This window comes from Heterodontus francisci, chromosome 3 (assembly GCF_036365525.1).
Source record: "Heterodontus francisci isolate sHetFra1 chromosome 3, sHetFra1.hap1, whole genome shotgun sequence".
Lineage (NCBI taxonomy): Eukaryota > Metazoa > Chordata > Chondrichthyes > Heterodontiformes > Heterodontidae > Heterodontus > Heterodontus francisci.
This window is the reverse complement of record NC_090373.1, coordinates 104,033,531-104,056,594: the sequence shown is the minus strand read 5'-3', so window position 1 is coordinate 104,056,594 and position 23,064 is coordinate 104,033,531. Positions and strand designations below refer to the sequence as shown.

The window sequence follows — 23,064 nt, the reverse complement described above, 5'->3', positions numbered from 1 at the left end:
CAGAAACCACTGCATGGTTTAATTCAATTATGTCAAAATGGCCCAAAAATTGGAGTAAAAGAAAGCAGTGCTAGTCACCTTAACTTGTTGAAAGTGTGAATTTAAAGATCCTTTTTGTCAAATTGGCAAATACTTTTTTTTCCAGCTCCATATGGTATAAGGGAATCCACAAGAAAAACAGGATCACAGAAAGAAATTTTAAAACCAACAGAAGAATAGTAAGTATTGATTTGATTTGAACAACTAAAAGCACCTTTAAATATAGTAAATACTAACATGGCAATATTTTTAGGCAACTATTATAGGACAAAAGTTTTGAAGACATTTGGAGTTTTGGGATTATTTTACAAAGCTATTACTGCCTTATGTGAAAACGTGCTCATCATAAAATATTGTTCCAGAAACCTCATGGAGACTTATGAATTCAGTTTCCTCCCTTCATCAGCTGCTCTCTGATGTATGCCCCCAAATGACTCCCTTCGCTTTCCTGAATGCAGACGCTTAAGAATGATCTAGTAGCTAATTTAGAGTGAATTGGCTCCAGAAAGTGTTTTATGGTTGTATATTGTCATGTGTGGAAGAAGCCATGATGGAAGAATTATGGATTTAAAAAGTCAACTGTTAAACAAAATCTCAAGAACATGGACACTGGTCCCACAATTAAAATAGAGTAGTGGTCACGTGACCCCTTCCTGTGCTGAAAATAAACAAATTTGTCTACACAGATGGAACTCGTTAACCTCGTCTGAAATAGCTCTGGGGAGAACGCCTTTCAAATTGAAAGGAGGACTATCACATATTAATGACTCTTATCGACATGAATGAATTAAAAGAGGATGCTGGAGACAATCTAACTCAGCCTAAACCAGAACGAATAGGTGTGAAGTAGCCACATCATAACTGGCAAAGGTTAGAAAAGAATTAGGTTTAAAGCAAGTGAAGGGGTGGGGGAGAGAACAAAGGGGAAGGTGTTTGATAAGGCAGGAGAAATTAAACAACAAAGCTGTCCTGGGACAAAGGCAAAGAGTGTGCATGAAAAGCAGGCATGTGGTTAAAAAATAAAATCATGTAGTCAGAGCTACTCATTATTCCGCTATTAACAGTCTCTCTGGACTAATGCTAGTCTTTCACCACAAGCATTAGCACACGCTTTGCCTTTGTCCCAGGACAGCTTTGTTATTTAATCTCCCCTGTCCTATCAAACACTTCCCCTTTGTTCTCTTCCCCCACCCCCCTCCCCTTCATTTGCTTTAAACCTAATTCTTTTCTAACCTTTGCCAGTTCTGATGAAAGGTCACAGACTTGAAATGTTAACTTTGCTTCTGTCTCCACAGATGCTGAGTATTTCCAGCACGTTTTCTTTTTGTTTCAGATTTCCAGCATCTGCAGTATTTTGCTTTTATATCAATAGCTAGCCATTGATTCCACATCCTGGTCCATTGTGTGGTCACACCAGGGGGGAAGGACCTGTGTCTTCTCACAGAAATTCTGATGTGATGGATTTTTACCTTAAAAGGTAGCCCTCTGGAGAGTGGAGAGATCAAGCCAATACCTTCTGAAAGCAGTCCAGCTAGAGGCTGTGAAAAGAGATCCAGTCCAGCAAGAAGAAGCCCTGTTGTTAATTCTACACTTAACTTGCTGCAGTAGAGAACTGAAAGTGACCACCATATCCAGTCTGAAGTCTTAACTGTCAGAAATTTACAAAATGTTCAAGGCTATAAACACCTTTAAAAGAGGTTGTCCTTCTGAGAACATTCAACAGGTTTACCATAAACCATGAACACCTACCTCATTTTGAACGACATTCTACCATTTTCTCTCTATCTATCTATTCTGGTGTATGTATGTGTGTGAGGGAGGTTGCGACCATTTTGGGAATTGTGTAAAAAATAGTTAGGTTTTCTGTTAGGTTAAAAAATATATAATTTGTCTGTTTATTTGACCCTAAAAAACACTCTGGGACTAACACCATTTTTAACAAAACGCAATTGCAATCAGTTGGGAGGTGAACAGTGGGAACCACCCAAGCCCCTTTCTACCTGTCTGTAACAGTATGTAGCAGCACTCAGTAGTGTTTTTTTTTCTGGGGACAAGCTCCTAAGCAGGTTCAAAGGACAGTGTATGAAAATGCTCCAGGTTGGATGCAGCTTCTCATCACTTAAGGCATGAAGTAGCTAAAAAGGGAAGGAGATTCAAAGTGGTGGGTCCCTGGCACTGTTGCAAGAGTATTCTATTTTGCGAGGTAACTTATATATGTTGCAATTTTTTTTCCCAGGTATAGATCTGAAAAGGTATGGTTGGGTGACTTCTTTGAACAGAAAGCTCTTTGCCCAGATAGGCTTTCACATTTAAATACAACTTGAATACATTCTGAATCATGAAAGAGACACTTGAGGGGAATTTGAATTTCTTCTGCCCTGAAAAAACTGGGAAGGATGGGTGTTAAAATTTGGGAGGTACTCTTGCTGCTCGTTTCCAGCCTCCTTGGGTGTTTTACCATTGCTTTCTCTAGGACCGTTGAGGCACCCATCCGACTTGGGTAGAGCCTTATAAATATGTGCAAATTGAGATCCTATCAGATAGATAGGACACTGATGCTGTTTTAACTGCCTACTGAGCAGGGCGTCCGCAGCACAGGGCTCGAAAAGGTAAGTTTAAAATTTATCTTTATGGAACCAGAAAGAGCAGGAGTGCTACTCCAGGTACCACAAAGGGAGTTTGGACTGCCCCACCCTGGGCTTCCCCTCCCTTCCCACATGTGAAACCCTCCCGAGCACCCCTCGGGACTTACCTGACAGCCTCTGGGCCACCGATCTTCACAGGCTGAAAGCCATCAAGCTGTCTCTGGATACCTGTTATGGATGATATGCTGGATGTTTAGTGAGGCCTGGACGAGAAAATGGAGCAGGCTTCCCCTTATGGATCCCGAATCGCATATTGCTGGCTTTCTGTCCAGGAGTTAAAATTCCCTCTTTGCAGTTCTATTTCTCAAGTTGTCAAGTTCAACGCTAGGTGGCACCATTTATCTTTGGTTACAGCTTTAATATTAGTCTTGAGCTAAGTACAATTTCAAATCCTTTCTAATGGACAAAAATGGTCCAGGAAGAGGGTGAGATACTAATCTGTTATTTTATAGATTTTTTTTTATCATTCCTTTCATTTTGAAGAAATGGGCATTACATATACTCCACAAATGTTGATGAAATTGCTAAAGATATAATTGAAAGTGATTAGGGGTCTTAGACTTGATGATCAATGTGTCTGACTACTGGAAAACAGCCATCAGCAAAGCAAATAGAATGCTGAACTGCATAACCAGAACACTGGACACTCTATAGTGCGCTCATCAAATTACAGCTTGAGTGTTGTGCCCTGTTCTGGTCACTGTGACACAAGAGACATTCAGGTGCTGGAGGCAATACAGAAAAGAGCCAGGATACTGATCCCTAGTGTCAGAGTTTTGAAGAAAGACTGGAAAAACTTGAAATCTTCAGCCTCAAAATGAGACTGAGAGGAGATAATGTGGAAGTATATAAAACAGTCAATTTTTATGGAATGAGTAAATGCAGAAAACCATTTCAAACTGAATTACAAGTCTGAATAGCAAACACAAGGAAAATGGAAAATTTAGCATTGGTGTCAGGAAGTTCGCTTCACAGAGTGATCAATACAGATTTCTGTGTAGAATAGTGGAGGTGAGAACTCTAGAATTTTGAAACAATTAGATGTCTCATTGGGAGTGAAAAGGATCTTTCTGAATGGACTAAGAGGGACTGAATAACCGTGTTCATCTTGTGAATGACTGTTTGTTTCTGTTAGCAAGACAATCAATTTTCTATTCTTTTGGACTAACATTTCTCACTTTGATCAATCAATTCAATCCCAACCCAAAAAATAAAGTGGAAACAATTGCCAGGTGATCTTAATTTGAACATCCTGTTTGAGTTTTTTTTAAATTTCATTGCCTTCATTATTTCCCTTCAGGTTGTTCTACAAGTCATTATTCTAAGACTTTTTACAGTCCATCATCATTGCTTATTAGTTTAGGCTATGTTCATCCACTGTAGGATGTACTCCTCCTCGTGCCTTTCCATTGCATGAAGAATCTCTGCCATATACTGACAAACTGGCATGGCATATTGTAAGTAGAGGTTTTCTGTTAGGGTTGCCTCACCCTCAATGCTGCGCTGGAGTGTCAGCTTTGATTTCTATGTTCAAGACCTGAAGTGGGACTTGAACCCAGAACCCTGTGACTGTACCACTGTCTCCCCTCTTTATAACAGTCCACAAATACTTTAACATGTCCATGGATATTTTATCTCTGTAGAATGTTATAAAATATTCATTCTTCATATTGCACAGTAGAGAGGCACATGGTTAAATTCAGAGGCCACGTTGGTATCTGTCACAGAAGATGTGAACTCTGTTAAAACTTTAATGGGTAAAGGTCCAAATTTGTTATAAGCAAGCAAAATATGTCTATAATTTTAAAAACCCTCTGATTTTAAATTACTTTATAATGTGCTTAATTTGGTAACTTGATATTATCCCAGACTCTACAGCGCTCTTCCAGTCATTTGTTCTTTTGAAGTTAATGGGCAATGTTAACCTGTTAAAAATGAATAATTATTGTGTTAACTGTGATCATATGAATGAGTAGTTGTTTATTTAGCATGCCGAGCATTAGTTTTGTAGACCAAATTGGACCAACATTCATATCTTCACTACATTTAGGAGAAAAATAGATATAATTAAAAAAGTAGTTGAATGTTGGTCGAATCACTAATGATTACCGACGTCTGTTTGGCATTGATTTAAAGATTCTAACCCCTTTGAAAATGGATCCAACAAACATTATGGAAAAGTGAGAAATTCTCCCTTTCTTTGGTTGTTAAGGTCACTGTCATGCAGGCCCCCACCTGCCAACAATGAGGCATATTACTTTTGTCATATGAACATTGATTTTAAACTTGCTGGGAAGAAGAGAAGGCCTGTTACAAGGGCTACCAGACACTTAGCTGAAAAACATTTGCATACTAACAGACGGTGCTTGTGGAGACAAAAGGACCATTCCCTGACACATTCAACCCAAAATGGATTTTGATCACCAGACATTGAAGAGCATTCCAGAGACTGCTAAGGTGATACAATCCACAAAAGCCAGGACTGGTTAAACCAGCTGGTCACATGACTAACTGGCTAGTCCAGGGTTTTTTGAACTAGCCACAGAGTTTTTGAACTGAGAAAGACTGTTTGCTTCTGGAGTGAGAAGATCTCTCCTGTCTGCTCCCATCTCTTTCTCACAAGCCTCTGGACCCACCTAGGACACATGAACTTCAAGGGAGAAAAGTCTCCTACATCGAACAAGGTTTAAGAAGAATACTGGGCCGCAACGAAAAGCAAGACCTACCTACAATCAAGGACTTTACAGCGAGCTCGAAGAACAGTAACCAAAACCATCTTCAGATATTGCCTCAAACTTTTGCACTTTATTTATTCTGCTCTTTTCTGTCTCTATCTGCATGTGTGTATCGTGTATGCATGCTAGCGTGGGCGTGTCGTTTAGGCATTAACCGAATTAGAGTTGAAGTTTAATAAAGGTCAACCTTTTTTCTTTAAACCTAAGAAAACCTGTCTGGCTAGTTTCTTGGCCTTATAATTGGAAAGTGGTGAACAAGGATTCACCAAGAGGGAGCTAAGCAATAAAAATGGTGTGTTTAAAAACGGTGTAACCAGGTGAAGGCTGAGTGGGAACCCTAGACCCCTTTCTCACCTGGTCATAACAGCTAAAGATGAACCTGGGCAACGTTCCACACCTGTACGGTTAAATTGAAAAGTGAGTATTTTACCACAGGTTAGACCTGCTGTGAGTGTAATGAAAGGGAAAGATTTTTAAATGTCAGCATAGTAATTAAAAAAAACACTGAACAGTAGAGAGCAGTTTTTTGTCAACAGGCATGATGAAGTGGCCATTGGCAGGTATATTGTAATGAAACAGGACGAAAAGAGTGGATATCCCAAATATGCGGAGGGTTTAGGAGACACCCTATTCACAGCAGTTATTACAACAGGCAGTGGGTGTACAGCAGTGTTGTCCAAATCTCCTCCAGCTAGATGTCAGTAAAACTGAAGCCATCTACTCTGGCCCCCCAACCATCTACATGCCTCCAGCTTCAATGCTGTCAACCTCCCAGGCTGTCACCTCAGATTAACCTCTGATGTAAGGAACTTTGGTATCAAGCTTGACCCTGTGCTTTGCTTCCTCCCCTGCACTTTCACTAAGACTGCTTTCTTTGAACCTCGACATTTAAACTGGTTAAGTACTTGATGCTTGTGAAGCATTAAAGCATTTTTGCAGTTGCATCATTAGCTTCTATTTTTCTTCACAAGCAATATTTTTCGAATTGCACACTTCAAAGCTGTCAGTTCTGACAATTTTTTTTTATATTAGCATTTTATGGTGAAAAATTCATATTTTTCCTATTTGACATTTGAAGATTTAAACCTGGCTCCATATGTCGATTTTAAAAGCTATGGGAAGGGAAATTGAGATATTTAAGAACTAAATAACAAAAGAATCAATTTAGGATATATAAACTTATTGTAAAAAAAAAAGAAAACTTATTTGTCATCTGAAGAATGATTGAATTTGTTTTTATTGTCTTTCAGCATTGAAAGTCATGTCCCAGTCTCCATGAGTTATCACCTGAGTGACATTTTCATCGACCTGCTGAACTTTGCTGCAGAAAACCTGGTCATGAATGGTCGTCTGGTTTACTGGTTACCTGTATATAAACTTGAGCAAGTATCAATTTATTTTTATATTTTTTGAAAAATATATCCTTTTACTTAACTTTCCAATATGCTGTAAATATAAATCTGGTCTTGTACATATATTTGATTCTCAGTGAACTATAATTTGCATATTTTATTACTACTATTCTGCCTTCATGAATTATGCTATGAGGGATAGAGGATACTTGTTTGGGATTACTTTGTATTGGGTTTATTTAGTGTTCTGCCTGCTCTCTTTTGAAGGGGTATATTGCAACAGAAAGGGTAGATATAGTACTTTCCAAGAGGTTGCTTTTGGATTGTCAAAAGTGTATATTTTCTCTTGCTTTGATATTTGGATTTCTTTTTAAACACACATACTCCCTTCTAAGAAGAAACATGCTTGGAATGGTGCTTGGCAATTCAACACTTGGGGGATCATACATGTGAATCCACATTTCCCAAAATGTGGAACACTGTGTTGATGTTCTAATACACTGATTCATTTAATTGTTTCAACAAATGAATGTAGTCAAATAACACAAAGTGCTTATGTTCATTCAGTGAGGCGAGGGAATTATTACATTAGCCGAGGTGACTGTACAATTAAAATGTCAGCATTTCATAGCGTAAGGAAGGTATGGTATTTCCTAGTAAATGCGGTCAAGGGAAACCTAATATTCTCATTGAAATCATACAATACAATAGCACTTCAGTTCCTCCATGGCATTCACATTGACATAAAACACAATTTTCTGCAAAAAAAGAATGAACTCATATACTTAATAAACTGTGGCTGTATACTTCATAAAGACTGGAGTCTGTTTCAGTTATACAAAAATGCCTTGGGGATTCAGGTGATCGCTTAAGCTTTGCTCCTTCAGTTATCTGAACCTATGTGCATTACTGCCTTGTAGAAAACTTTTTTTTATTCATTCGTGGGATATGGGCATCTCTGGCTAGGCCAGCATTTATTGCCCATCCCTAATTGCCCTTGAGAAGGTGGTGGTGAGCCGCCTTCTTGAACCGCTGCAGTCCTTGGGATGTAGGTACGCTCACAGTGCTGTTAGGAATGGAGTTCCAGGATTTTGATCCAGCGACAGTGAAGGAATGACTATATAGTCCCAAGTCAGGATGGTGTGTGGCTTGGAGGGGAACTTGCCGGTGATGGTGTTACTATACATCTGCTGCCCTTGAACTTCTAGGTGGTAAAGGTTGCAGGTTTGGAAGGTGCTGTCGAAGGAGATGGTACACACTGTTGCCATTGTGCGTTGGTGATGAAGGGAGTGAATGTCTAACCTGTATGTTGTGGAAATATATAGAAAGTTAATTTATTTAAATTCTGGTGTTGATTACTGCTGATGTAATACTCTATGCACTTTGGTATGCAGTTTAAAAATGCTATTAATAAAGTTTGAATGTCTCCTGTTAAGTATTACTTTACATGGTTTTGGAGCACATTAGAATTTCCCCTTATACTTAGTGTTCTATTCATGCTTGGACTGATTGGATGCTACTCAATGTTCAGTTGGATTTTTCATGTGGAATTATTCACAACAATGGTCTCCTACCTGCTTCTGATATATTCATAATACTCCAACAAGGAACATATTAGCGTATTAAAAATCAAGTATTACTGTAACGTTACAACATCACTCATACCTTCTAGATCTTTCAGGTTCATTTGTTTCTGTTCTGCGCAGTACAAAGTACCTCCATTTTTATTTTTTGCATTTCAAAAAAACTCATTCAAATCAATTTGTTTTAGAAACAAACAAGCATCAAGTGTACTAAAGAGAGGATATGCTTTCATTTAAAATATTGAAACTTAACATAAAATCAAGCTTTCAGTTAATTACATTTGAATCTGCACATTACTGTCTTTGAGCATTAATCAGTATGTTTCATTAGATCAAATGTTACAAATGGAGGATCCTTCAGAACCAGCCATGTAACAGGAGAAATATCTCTGCCAGTGTATCTAACTGGATAACTGCTGACTGGAGATATTTAAGAGTTCACCTCACAAGTGGTGATATTTATCATATCATGCAATGGCCCTGAGATATATCCTCCTTTTTATTGCACTCATATATTGGCTTTCAAAAAATAAAATTAATTTTAATGTTTTGTAAGTTGAGATGAGTTTGAGACTACTTTCTGATGTTATACATTTTGAAATTGGAATATAATTTCCATCAGTCTTTCTCTCAGTCTTGAATCCCACAGTATTACTGAGATGTTGCTGATTATCATTTTAGAAATTGTGCATAAAAATTATTCATCTATTTTGGGAATATTTGTTTGCAGGGAAGCTATAAATAATAAACTTGAGGTCATAATGTACCTGAGAATCGTGTTTTGCAGGGCTACAGCATGCATTAGCAGAACTATCTGGCTGAAGCAATGCAACCAAAGCACCATACAACATTTTAAAGCTTTGTAGCTCACAAATGTAAAAAGATTCCAACATTAGTTTGTGTTCACAGAAATGATAGTCTACAGATTTTTCTTTCAAAAGCAGCATATAAATGAAATCTTGTGTGACTCGAACAATTTTTCACAGCTTCTCACTTTAGCCACATGTAAAAAAGTGTGCTTGGATCAAGACTTAAGTGTAGTTCCTGGCTTAAAATTAACTTTTTCCATCTCATGCCTGCCGTACCTGCAAAAATTAATAACAAATGGTCATCATTGTCTTTTTAATTTTTTTCAAAGAAGTCCTTCTGCTGCAGTGTCATCTGGAACTATGATTTTCATACCATTAGGTGGGACTCTAACAGGAGACAGTGTTTGAGTACACACTTAAACCTAACCAAAATAAATTAGGGCTGATTTAGACTGTGTTAGCCTAGTGCTAATGGTAAAGGACTCAAAATGGCTTTAGTGTCTAATCACTCTGTTAACAACGGCTGTCTGGCCTGCTCCATTTTGAAAAGGGTCTTCCAACTGGTGTCGTAAGTGCCTGTTTCAGGGATAGGACTTTTTTAATATGGAAATTGTGGTCTTATGATATAAATAGGACCTAGATTACCATTTAAGGTCTGAACTGGTCAGAGCCTGCACACTGCACCACATGTGATGGAACCGAAAAGACCCAGCTGCACTCCACTGCAACTTGCTTTGCTGCCAGCCGTTACGGCCTGATTTTGAGACTTCAATCCAGGGAACCTGTTTGGCATGCTCTGCCAGTTGGATGCCCAAAGGTCAAAATAGAACCCATAGAGTCATATGTCCACCCGAATGCTTTTTTAAAAATCCTACCCCAGCTACAAAATGGTTGCTTGATATGCATGCATAATGCTGTTGCTGCTACTTTTGCAGAGGTTGTTTCAGGTAGTGGAAGACTAAGAAATCTAAGAAAGCTCTGAAAATACTAATACTAAGTTTATGTCCCCTTGTTACTGATTCATTGACGAGCGGAAATAATCATTCCCTGTTTATTCTCACCAGACTCTTCCGTTTTTTATTTCTGTTAGTCACGACATGCATTAACCTCCTCTGCTCCTGTGAATAAAACTCCAGCAATTTGTGGACGTTTCATTTATAAATATATTCTCTCACCCAGTTGCCAACTGGTAAATCAGTGTTGTGCTTTTGTTCAGGGCTCTAATATTTTTCATATTGGGGTGCCCAAAACTGCATACAACATTGTGTCTGTGCCCTGAATAATGCTATGTACCGGTTCACTGCCACCTCCTTGTTTTTTTTGTTCAGTGTTCTTATGTATAAAGTTCAGGAAATCATTTATCCTTTCATGGCTCTTTTGACCTTTTAAACCCTTAGGCTTCTGTAGGCCTCTACTCCAGTGAAGGTGAATCCTATTTAGGGTTTATTTCCATTTTTTACATGTTACATAATGGGAATAGTATGTCAGAAATTTATGCTTGGGCCAGGTGTATGGTTTTCCAGATTTGCCTTCATCTGTGTGACTGAGGCTTCCCATAACAAGGACAATAATTGTAGTGAACTTTTCAGTTCATCTCTGAAAAAAAATGTGTACTCGTTAATAGCTCCAGCAGGGGATGCTGCAAACCAAGAAGTCAGTTAAATCGGAAAATACTAGATTGAGTTGTACAACTGAAATCCATATAAAATTATGAAATTATTTTCATAACCTGTATTAGATCAAGTGCTACAGATCTTCCAAGGCTGCCTGCTTGGGCTGATGCAGGAAGATTCAGTCTCAGAGCCATGAGACCTGAGGTGTTCATTTCCTCTATGCCTTATTTATACTGAAATCATAAACTGATTTAAAAATATTGTGTTTGTGATATTGCTGCAGAGGAAATTGTTGTTTTTGTGCTGCAATCTGTTCTGTAGATTCAGAAGTCATGTGTATTTTACATGTCATAGCTGATCAGCTGTTTCATTGTAGCACAAGGAAATTTATCTAGTCAATCATAAGGTTTTCATGGTCCCTTTCTGTCTTGGTTACTGGATATTACAGTGTGTAAGTCCTAATGGTGGTTACCCACATACGTGTACACTTATAGATAAGTCAGAGTAGTGGAGGATCTTATCTAGTCTTTTCTTTTATTCCTTCTTGCTTTGCTGTAATGGCTTTGTGCTGTTCTCCTTTATCAAGGATGACAGGCCATGTTAATTTACAGAATTCTCAGTAGTTGCCATCAATGCAGCTCCTTATCGGGTAAGGTATTGCACTTTGTTGGGTCAGTTAGGTCACTGACTAGTTGATAGCTGTTTTGTATTTCTTCTTGCCCCATCTCAAATCAGAGTACTGTTTTACCTCATAGCGCTGGACCTGACAAATTACTATGGGGTGGGTGGCGAGGTAGCATAGAAGATACTGACTTTCAGACTTGGCTGGGATTCAAACAGGCTTTTTCTGACTAACTGCTTCACCCCAAGGATATTTATTCAATTAAGTTTTAATATCAAATTGATGGTTATGAGTATACTTGTGATTTATTAAATGTTTCCAAAATTTTATTTTTAAATGTTTTGGGGGTTCCACAGAAAGATTTTGGAGCTTGTGACATGTCACAGCTTATGTCATTTAGCATATTTTTGTTCTGAATTTCTTTTCTAATCTGAATTGATTCTGCTTTTACCACACAATGTAACGGCTTTGACATTTTATCATTATGGTAGTGATGAATATTTGACTACTGTTACTGTTTAATTCTACGAATGTTGTGACAATGTGATGGCTCTAAAAGTTGAATAAATACAACTAACTTCACATTACAATAAAAACAAAATACTGCGGATGCTGGAAATCTGAAATAAAAACAGAACGTGCTGGGATTACACAGCAGGTCTGGCAGCATCTGTGGAGCGAGAAACAGTGTTAATGTTTCAGGACTGGGAAAGGTCACAGACCTGAAACGGTAACTCTGTTTCTCTCCCCGCAGATTCTGCCAGACCAGCTGTGTATTTCCAGCACTTTTTGTTTTAACTTCACATTACCCCTTGCTGTAGTGCAATGGCAGATTCAATCTGACAGCAGCCGACAGTCACACTCAAACAGTTGAAAGGAAATTCTAAAGCAAAACAAATTTGACAGTACATCCCCGTAATGAAAGGAAATTGAGAAAGTGTTTTCTTGAAGTTGGGTTATTCGAGGTTAGTGTTTAATCAAAACTGAAAAGTGCTTCAAAGGAACACAGAATTCAAAATGTTTGTGATTCTTATGGAATTTGTTTGGAGATTTAGAAACTTCTCAGTGACAAAACCTTTTATTTTTTATTACACCTTTTAATATTGACAAATGCCCCTTGGCATTACAGAGATTATGTATTTACACAGAACAATTGAACATTTCCTTGCAACAGCACTCCAGTGCCCCATGTAGGATTTACCAAGGAGTGTGATTGAATGTTACTGGTCCTCCCCTCTCCAGCATAAAAAGTGTCCCAACATGCTACATAAAATAGAAATTGTTGAAGAAGATAACAAGCCACAAAGGGAGATATTAACAGGGGGTTACTGGACACTTGGCTGAAGATATGAGCTTTTAGAAGGATTTTAAAGTTGAGAGAGTGTAAAGATGGAAGGGTTTAGGGAGGAAGTTAGAGAGCAGGGCTAAGATGGCCAAAAATGCTTTTTTTTTAATTCATTCATGGGATGTGGGCGTTACTGGCCAGGCCAGCATTTATTGCCCATCCCTAATTGCCCTTGAGAAGGTGGTAATGAGCTGCCTTCTTGAACTGCTGCAGTCCATTTGGGGTAGGTACACCACAGTGCTGTTAGGAAGGGAGTTCCAGGATTTTGACCCAGCGACAGTGAAGAAACGGCGGTATAGTTCCAATTCAGGATGGTGTGTGACTTTGAGGGGAACTTGCAGCTGGTGGTGTTCCCATGCATTTGCTGCCCTTGTCTTTCTATTTGGTTGAGGTTGCGGGGTTGGAAGGTGCTGTCTAAGGAGTCTTGGTGCGTTGCTGCAGTGCATCTTGTAGATGGTACACACTGCTGCCACTGTGCGTCGGTGGTGGAGGGAGTGAATGTTTGTGGATGGGGTGCCAATCAAGTGGGCTGCTTTGTCCTGGATGGTGTCGAGCTTCTTGAGTGTGTTGGAGCTGCACCCAAGTGTAGAGTATTCCATCACACTCCTGACTTGTGCCTTGTAGATAGTGGACAGGCTTTGGGGAGTCAGGAGGTGAGTTACTCGCCACAGGATTCCTAGCCTCTGACCTGCTCTTGTAGCCACGGTATTTATATGGCTACTCCAGTTCAGTTTCTGGTCAGTGGTAGTCCCTAGGATGTTGATAGTGGGGGACTCAGCGATGGTAATGCCATTGAATGTCAAGAGGAGATGGTTAGATTCTGTCTTGTTTGAGATGGTCATTGCCTGGCACTTGTGTGGCGCAAATGTTACTTGCCACTTATCAGCCCAAGCCTGGATATTGTCCAGGTCTTGCTGCATTTCTACATGGACTGCTTCAGTATCCAAGGAATCACGAATGTTGCTGAACATTGTGCAATCATCAGCGAACATCCCCACTTCTGAACTTATGATTGAAGGAAGGTCATTGATGAAGCGGCTGAAGATGGTTGGGCCGAGGACACTGCCCTGAGGGACTCCTGCAGTAATGTTCTGGAGCTCAGATGATTGACCTCCAACAACCACAACCATCTTCCTTTGCGCTACGTGTGACTCCAACCAGCGGAGGGTTTTCCTTAGCTGCTATCAATGATAACCAAGGGGAAGAGTGGATGTACATAGTGTTCTGGGGGTTTAAAATTAGAGGAGATAGCAAAGATTGGGTGGGATGAAACTGTGTAGGCATTTAAGACTCATAGACTGGAAATGTAATTCATTTGGGGGCAGGGAATCAATGCGAACAGGGGTGATTGGCAAGCAGGAAGGAAAGGTCAGAGATGGGGAGATATTGAGAGGATGGATGAGCCAAGGGTGGGTTTTCTGAGAGAGGATTGATGATGAAAGTGAGAGGAGGGTGCTTGAAGAAAGGGAAAATTTGACAATATCCACTATCTTGGGAGCCATGGGGAGTGGGTTGGGAAGTTAGGTGATCAGTGGTTGGTTGGAGAGAAGGTCAATGGTACAGGAATTAACACTCCTGGAAAAGATGAGCTTGGGGAAGGTGTAGAGCAGGGAAAAACATCAAAATAAATAGGAGGTAGGGCAGTAATTATTTTCTGAAACTGTAAATGACAAAAAGGGTTATGTGCTTAGCTACAAAAGCAAAATACTGTGGATGTTGGAAATCTGAAATAAAAACAGAAAATGCTGAAAATATTAGCCAGTACGGCAGCATCTGTGGAGAGCGAAACAGAGTTGATGTTTCAGGTTGATGACCTTTCATCAGAACTGATGGAGTTGACTTTCATCCATTAGTTTGAGTTGGATTCAAAACCAGGTTTCTGAAGTGAAGGACAATTGATAAGGCGCCACACAAAAGGTTAATGGGTAAGATAAGGGCTCATGGAGTTGAGTGTAATATATTAGCATGGATAGAGGATTTATTAACAGACTGAAAACAAAGAGTGGAAATAAACAGGGCAGTTTCAAGTTGGCAGGCTGCAACTAGTGGAGTGTCACAAGAATCAGTGCTAGGGCCTTAGCTATTTACTCTCTGTCTCTTCATCTAAGTCATTGATATAGGTCGTAATGTATCTAAATTTGCTGATACAAAGCTAGGTGGAAAGGTAAACTGTGGGGAAGACACAGAGGCTGCAAAGAGATGTAGACAGGTTAAGTGAGTGGGCAACAAGATGACCAATGGAGTATAATGTGGGGAAGTGTGAAATTATTCACTTTGCTTATAATAGAAAAGCCGAATATTTTTCGAAAGATGTGAAACTTTTAAATGTTGATGTTCAGAGAGACGTGGGTGTGCTCATACAAGGAATGCAGAAAGTTAGCATGCAGGTACAGCAAGCAATTAGGAAGGCAAGTGGCATGTTGACTTTTATTGTAAGGGATTTGGAGTACAAGAATAAGGATGTCTTGCTGCAGTTTGTGATGAAAACCACACCTGCCAAGAATGAGGCATATTAATTTCATTATATGGAACATTAATTTTAAACTCTTACTGGACTGAAACCATGGCTACACCTGCATTCTAAAAGGACAATGGCTGGAAACATTTGCATTCTAAGAGACAGTTGCCTGGAGAAGTCAATGGAACTGCTCCCTGATTCAATTAACCAAATGGATTTTGATCAAAAGACATTAAGGGTGTGAAGGTCAGCATTCCAGCCCCCAACTGAGGATGTCTACTAAGATTGAAAGAATCCACAAAAAAATGAAAGAACTAGTCACATGACTGGCCTGCTGGCCCAGGCTTGGTTTGAATTGTGTTTGCAGAACAGTTTGGGTCAGACTGCAACTGAACTTGAAGGAAGACAGCATCTCCCTGTCTTGCTCTCTAACTCTCTCTCTCTCGCGAAAAGCAGAGGCTACAACTGGATTTCCAGAAGACAGAAAACCATTGAACCAAGTTTGAAAGAGTGCACTGGGCCCCAGTGAGACAGCAAGATTTATCTGCAATCAAAGACTTCACATCGAGCTCAAAAGACAGTAAATGAACTCCAGCTATTGCTTCAAACCTTTCCCCTTGATTCTTTCTCCTTTTCTGTCTCTATCTGCGTGTGTGTTTATCGCATATGCATGCTAGATGGGTCGCATGGCGTATTTTAGTAGTTTTAACCGAATTAGAGTTTCAGGTTAATAAACTTACATCTTTCTTCTTTAAATCTAAGAAAACCTGTTTGGTTGATTTCTTTGCCATTGCAATTGGAGAGCACTGAACAAGGATTCACTGAGGGGAAACTGAAAACACGGTGTTTAAAAAAATTAAACCCTGTTACAGCTAAACCAGGAAAAGGCTAAGAGGGAACCCCTAGACCCCTTTCTCACCTGGTCGTAGCAAGTTATATAGGGCTTTGGTGAGACCACATCTGGAATACTCTATGCAGTTTTGGTCTCCATATTTAAGGAAGGATATACTCGCATTGGAGGCAGTTCACTAGGTTAGTCCCTGGGATGAGAGGGTTGTTCTATGATAAGAGGCTGAGTAAATTTGGCCTATATTATCTGGAGTGTAGAAGGATGCGAGGCAACCTCGTTGAAACATTCAAAATTCTGAAGGGGCTTAATAGGGTAGATGCTGAGAGATTGTTTCCTTTGGTATGGGAATCTGAAACATGGGGGCACAGTCTCAGGATAAGGGGCCGATCATTCAGGACTGAGATGAGGAGAAATTACTTCTCTCAAAGGGTTGTAAATCTTTGGAATTCTCGACCCTAGAGGGTTGCGGATGCTCCATCGTTAAATACATTTAAGGCTGGGATATGGGGAGCAGGTGGGAAAGTGGAGTTCAAGCCCAAGATCAGCCATGATCATATTGGCAGAGCAGGATTGACGGGCCGTATGGTCTACTCCCACTCCTACTTCTTGTGTTCCTGTTTCTATCCAGCACTACCTGGTCCTCCCACAGGTACCTAGGCAGGACTATCGAATACAATTTTATCCTCAAACTCTCCTACTTTTGCTGTTCTTAAAGATATGAGAGGACTGACTGTCCAATGAACGGGTTACTTACAATGATTACCCAGTGCATAAAGCAATGCCTTAATTGCAGCATCCTTTGACATAACCACCGCCTCTTTTATCCCTCCAGTACTGTCCCTTCCCTCCTGAAGGTGGTGACACGTGCTTAGGTAGGGTTTCACAGGCCTCAGCCACCCTTTGTTACTTTGCTTAAGTGACCATTCTTCAGTTGTGAATGTTGGCTGGCTGTTGGCTACATGGGAGATTGTAATGAGCATGATCCTGTTTGCACCTGACGTCTGCTTTCAAGCTGGAGCCACAAGATAGTGATCATGAATGGAAACAATACCAGATCATTCCACCTCCCCCGCCACAATGCTGACTTATAGACAGTGACGCAAATCATAGCATTAGCTTAAATGTTTTCAGAAAACTGTTAAAATAAATGGCAGTCACGTAGCAGAGAGTTAATGATCCTGTGCCCCTATATTGTTATCGCCCCACTCAAGTGATATCAGTGTTTCTGATGGAAGATGGATTAAAATTACAAAGGAAATATACCTGAAAGGTGCTACAGAAAGATATGTTGGGAACTATCACCTATCAGAAAAGTGTTTTCAATCAATTAAATTATTCTTTGTTCACGCAAAGTTTTCTACTTACCCATTGTATTGATATCTTTGCTGTTGTCTGACACACCATGTATTTACTGAAGCAGTCTGTTCCCATATGCAGCAAGACCTGGACAACATTCAGGCTTGGGCTGATAAGTAACAAATAACATTCATGCCACATAGGTGCCAGGCAATGGTGATCTCCAACAAGAGAAAATTTAATAATCTCCCCTTGACATTCGATGGTATTACCATCACTGATTCCCCCGCCATCAACATCCTGAAGGATTACCATAAACCAGAAACTTAACTGAACCAGCCATATAAATACAACAGCAGGTCAGATGCTGGGAACTCTGTGGCAAGTGACTCACCTCCTGCCTCCCCAAAGCCTGTCCACCATCTAGACACAAGTCAGGTGTGTGATGGAATACTCTCTTCACTTGCCTGGATGAGTGCAGCTCTAACAATATTCAAGAAACTTGACACCATCCGGGTCAAAGCAGCTCGCTTGATCGGCACCCCATCCACCATCTTAAACATTCACTCCCTCCACCACCAACATACAGTGTGTACCATCTACATGATGCACTACAGCAACTCACCAAGGCTCCTTCAACAGCACCTTCCAAACCAACGACCTCTACCACCTCGAAGGACAAGGGCAGCAGGCACTTGGGAACATCACCACCTGCAAGTTCCCCTCCAAGCCACACACCATCCTGACTTGTAACTATATCGCCGTTCCTTCACAGTTGCTAGGTCAAGTACTTGGAACTCCCTTCCTAACTGGTGAACTGACACCACATGGACTGCAGCAGTTCACGAAGGCAGCTTACCACCACCTTCTTAAGGGCAATTAGGGATGGGCAATAAATGTTGGCCTTGCCAGTGACGCTCACATCCCATAGATGAATAAAATAAAGGAACACATGCAGAATTTTAAAATCTTTTTCCCCTCCATATAACCATACCACGTCTGAACATGCAGTCTAACCTACAAATGGTTGTATAACAGCATATGTGAATTTCAATTGACTAGCAGAAACATGCGAAATAAGATGGAGTGTATCATAATTTAGTAAGGATTTAATAAGTATTTATTTATTTTATATCAATTAACTAATTAGTGATAGAAATGTCAGTTAGAGGGGTGAAGTGCTTCACCTGTGAGATGTGGGAAGTCCGTGACGCTTCCAGCTTTCCGGGCGACTACATCTGCAGGAAGTGTACCCAGTTGCAGCTCTTCACAGACCGCATGGATCGGTTGGAGCGGCAGCTGGATGCACTTAGGAGCATGCAGGTGGCGGAAAGTGTCATAGACAGGAATTTTAGAGAAGTGGTTACACCCAAGGTGCAGGCAGATAGATGGGTGACCGCTAGAAGGGGCAGGCAGTCAGTGCAGGAATCCCCTGTGGCTATCCCTCTCTCTAACAAGTAGACCGTTTTGGATACTGTTGAGGGGGATGGCTTATCAGGGGAAAACAGCAGCAGCCAGAGCAGTGGCACCACGGCTGGCACTGTTGTTCAGCAGGGAGGGACAAAGCGCAGAAGAGCAATAGTTATAGGGGACTCTATAGTCAGGGACACAGGCGCTTCTGTGGACGTGAAAGAGACTCCAGGAAGGTATGTTGCCTCCCTGGTGCCAGGGTAAAGGATGTCTCTGAAGGGGGAGGGTGAACTGCCAGAGGTTGTGGTACACATCGGTACCAACGACATAGGCAGGAAGAGTGACGAGGTCCTGCAGGGGGAGTTTAGGGAGTTAGGTAGTAAGTTAAAAAAGCAGGACCTCCAGGGTTGTAATCTCTGGATTACTCCCTGTGCCACGTGCCAATGAGGCTAGAAATAGGAAGATAGTGCAGCTGAACACGTGGCTGAGCAGCTGGTGTAGAAGGGAGGGTTTCAGATATCTGGACCATTGGGCTCTCTTCAGGGACAGATGGGACCTGTACAAGAAGGACGGGTTGCATCTAAACTGGAAGGGCACTAATATCCTGGCTGCAAGGTTTGCTAGCGTCACTCGGGAGGGTTTAAACTCGTGTGGCAGGGGGGTGAGAACCAGAGCAGTAGGACAGTTAGTGAAGTAAATGAGGAGGACATAGTAAATAAGGCCAGTAGGACTAAGAGGAAGAGCAGGCAGGGAGATATTGCTGAGCACAACGGGACTGGTGGTCTGAAGTGCGTTTGTTTCAATGCGAGAAGTATAACAGGTAAGGCAGATGAACTTAGAGCTTGGATTAGTACTTGGAAATATGATGTTGCTGTTACAGAGACTTGGTTGAGGGAAGGGCAGGATTGGCAGCTAAATGTTCCAGGCTTTAGAAGCTTCAGGTGGGATAGAGGGGGATGTAAAAGGGGTGGTGGAATTGCATTACTTGTTAAGGAGAATATCACAGCTGTACTGCGGGAGGACACCTCAGAGAGGTCATGCAGCGAGGCAATGTGGGTGGAGCTCAGGAATAGGAAGGGTGCAGTCACGATGTTGGGGGTTTACTACAGGCCTCCCAACAGCCAGCGGAAGGTAGAGGAGCAGATATGTAGACAGATTTTGGAAAGATGTAAAGGTAACAGGGTTGTAGTGGTGGGTGATTTTAACTTCCCCAATATTGACTGGGTGTCACTTAGTGCTAGGGGCTTGGATGGGGCAGAATTTGTGAGGAGCATCTAGGAGGGCTTCTTGAAACAGTATATAGATAGTCCAACTAGGGATGGGGCCAGTCTGGACCTGGTATTGGGGAATGAGCCCGGCCAGGTGGTCAAAGTTTCAGTGGGGGAGCATTTCGGGAGCAGTGACCATAATTCCATAAGTTTTAAGGTACTTGTGGATAAGGATAAGAGTAGTCCTCGGGTGAAGGTGCTAAATTGGGGGAAGGCTAATTCTAACAATATTAGGCAGGAACTGAAGAATTTAGATTGGGGGCGGCTGTTTGAGGATAAATCAACATCTGTCATGTGGGAGTCTTTCAAATGTCAGCTGATTAGAATCCAGGGCCAGCATGTTCCTGTGAGGAAGAAAGACAAGTTTGGCAAGTTTCGGGAAGCTTGGATAACACGGGATATTGTGAGCCTAGTCAAAAAGAAAAAGGAAGCATTTGTAAGGGCTGGAAGGCCAGGAACAGATGAAGCACTTGAGGAATATAAAGACAGTAGGAAGGAACTTAAGCAAGGAGTTAGGAGGGCTAAAAGGGGTCATGAAAAGTCATTGGCAAACAGGATTAAGGAAAATCCCAAGGCTTTTTATACATATATAAAGAGCAAGAGGGTAACCAGGGAAAGGGTTGGCCCACTCAAGGACAGAGATGGGAATCTATGTGTGGAGTCAGAGGAAATGGGTGAGGTGCTAAATGAGTACTTTGCATCAGTATTCACCAAAGAGAAGGACTTGGTGGATGATGAGCCTAGGGAAGGGAGTGCAGATAGTCTCAGTCATCTCATTATCAAAAAGGAGGAGATGTTGGGTGTCTTGCAAAGCATTAAGGTAGATAAGTCCCCAGGGCCTGATGGGATCTACCCTAGAATACTGAGGGAGGCAAGGGAAGAAATTGCTGGGGCCTTGACAGAAATCTTTGCATCCTCATTGGCTACAGGTGAGGTCCCAGAGGATTGGAGAATAGCCAATGTTGTTCCTTTGTTTAAGAAGGGTAGCAAGGATAATCCAGGAAATTATAGGCCGGTGAGCCTTACGTCAGTGGTAGGGAAACTATTAGAGAGGATTCTTCGGGACAGGATTTACTCCCATTTGGAAACAAACGAACTTATTAGCGAGAGACAGCATGGTTTTGTGAAGGGGAGGTCGTGTCTTACTAATTTGATTGAGTTTTTTGAGGAAGTGACGAAGGTGATTGATGAGGGAAGGGCAGTGGATGTTGTCTATATGGACTTTAGTAAAGCCTTTGACAAGGTCCCGCATGGCAGACTGGTGTAAAAGGTGAAGTCACACGGGATCAGAGGTGAGCTGGCAAGATGGATACAGAACTGGCTCAGTCACAGAAGACAGAGGGTAACAGTGGATGGGTGTTTTTCTGAATGGAGGGATGTGACTAGTGGTGTTCCGCAGGGATCAGTGCTGGGACCTTTGCTGTTTGTAATATATATAAATGATTTGGAGGAAAATGTAGCTGGTCTGATTAGTAACTTTGCGGACGACACAAAGGTTGGTGCAGTTGCGGATAGTGATGAGGATTGTCAGAGGATACAGCAGGATATAGATCAGTTGGAGACTTGGGCGGAGAAATGGCAGATGGAGTTTAATCCGGACAAATGTGAGGTAATGCATTTTGGAAGGTCTAATGCAGGTGGGAGATATACAGTAAATGGCAGAACCCTTAGGAGTATTGACAGGCAGATAGATCTGGGCGTACAGGTCCACAGGTCACTGAAAGTGGCAACGCAGGTGGATAAGGTAGTCAAGAAGGCATTCGGCATGCTTGCCTTCATTGGTCGGGGCATAGAGTATAAAAATTGGCAAGTCATGTTGCAGCTGTACAGAACCTTAGTTAGGCCACACTTAGAATATTGTGTGCAATTCTGGTCGCCACACTACCAGAAGGACGTGGAGGCTTTGGAGAGGGTACAGAGGAGGTTTACCAGGATGTTGTCTGGTCTGGAGGGCATTAGCTATGAGGAGAGGTTGGAAAAACTCGGATTGTTTTCACTGGAACGACGGAGGTGGAGGGGCGACATGATAGAGGTTTACAAAGTTATGAACGGCATGGACAGAGTGGGTCGTCAGAAGCTTTTTCCCAGGGTGGAAGAGTCAATTACTAGGGGACATAGGTTTAAGGTGCGAGGGGCAAAGTTTAGAGGGGATGTGCGAGGCAAGTTTTTTACACAGAGGGTGGTGAGTGCCTGGAACTTGCTGCCAGGGGAGGTGGTGGAAGCAGATACGATAGCGACATTTAAGAGACATCTTGACAAATACATGAATAGGAAGGAAATAGAGGTATATGGGCCCCGGAAGTGCAGAAGGTGTTAGTCTAGGCAGGCATCAAGATCGGCGCAGGCTTGGAGGGCCGAATGGCCTGTTCCTGTGCTGTACTGTTCTTTGTTCTTGATTCTTGTGTTGTACTTTCACGACATTAGTGGCATAATGAGAAAAGCTGGACCTTTGTAGAAAAAAGGGCAGCCTAAAGTTGTGGCCTCCTTGTGGAAATTATTCCATGCTTTATGCCATTGGAATGGTCCTGCATTTGATCTGTCTTACGTTTGAGTTGTTTTCCAGCTAATATTCCAAATACAAATGACTTAAAATTAGGGCATGGGTCATTGGGATGATTTCTGACCAGAGCCTTCAAACAATTCTGTTTAGGAAGCAGCTATTCCTTCTCCAACTGTTTCACTTACTTTTCTCCTTTTCCTTCTCTCAGATACTCTGAAGATGTTATCCCCCAGCATCCCTGCCTGAAACTTCTTAGTAACTGTGAACAGTCTCTTACAACCCATACGTCACGACAGTTAATTACAATGGAAAAGGTGAAAGAATTTGAGGTATGAAAGCAGTACTTCTGTTTGTTTGTCACCTGTCTTTACTAGGAAAGGGGTTGGGGAGTTACCATCTGGAGGGCTGCATTTTTTAATGGTGAAGGAAGAGCCTGAGGTTGTGCTAAATGGGCTTCCTTATCTGTATTCATCAGGTATATGCACAGAGTTGTACAATTATGATTATATTTACATTTTATGCTTTGTGTTGAGAAAAAT

General features: G+C 41.4%; 1 protein-coding gene across 1 annotated transcript in view; it reads left to right on the top strand.

Moving 5' to 3' along the window:
* Positions 1-23,064, top strand: part of trmt11 (tRNA methyltransferase 11 homolog) — a 97,795-nt gene that overhangs the window by 23,731 nt on the left and 51,000 nt on the right. Inside the window, exons 10-12 of the mRNA XM_068025293.1 lie at positions 146-218; positions 6,670-6,801; positions 22,734-22,854. Coding sequence (XP_067881394.1) covers positions 146-218; positions 6,670-6,801; positions 22,734-22,854 — 326 coding nt within the window. The remainder of the gene's footprint in view (positions 1-145; positions 219-6,669; positions 6,802-22,733; positions 22,855-23,064) is intronic.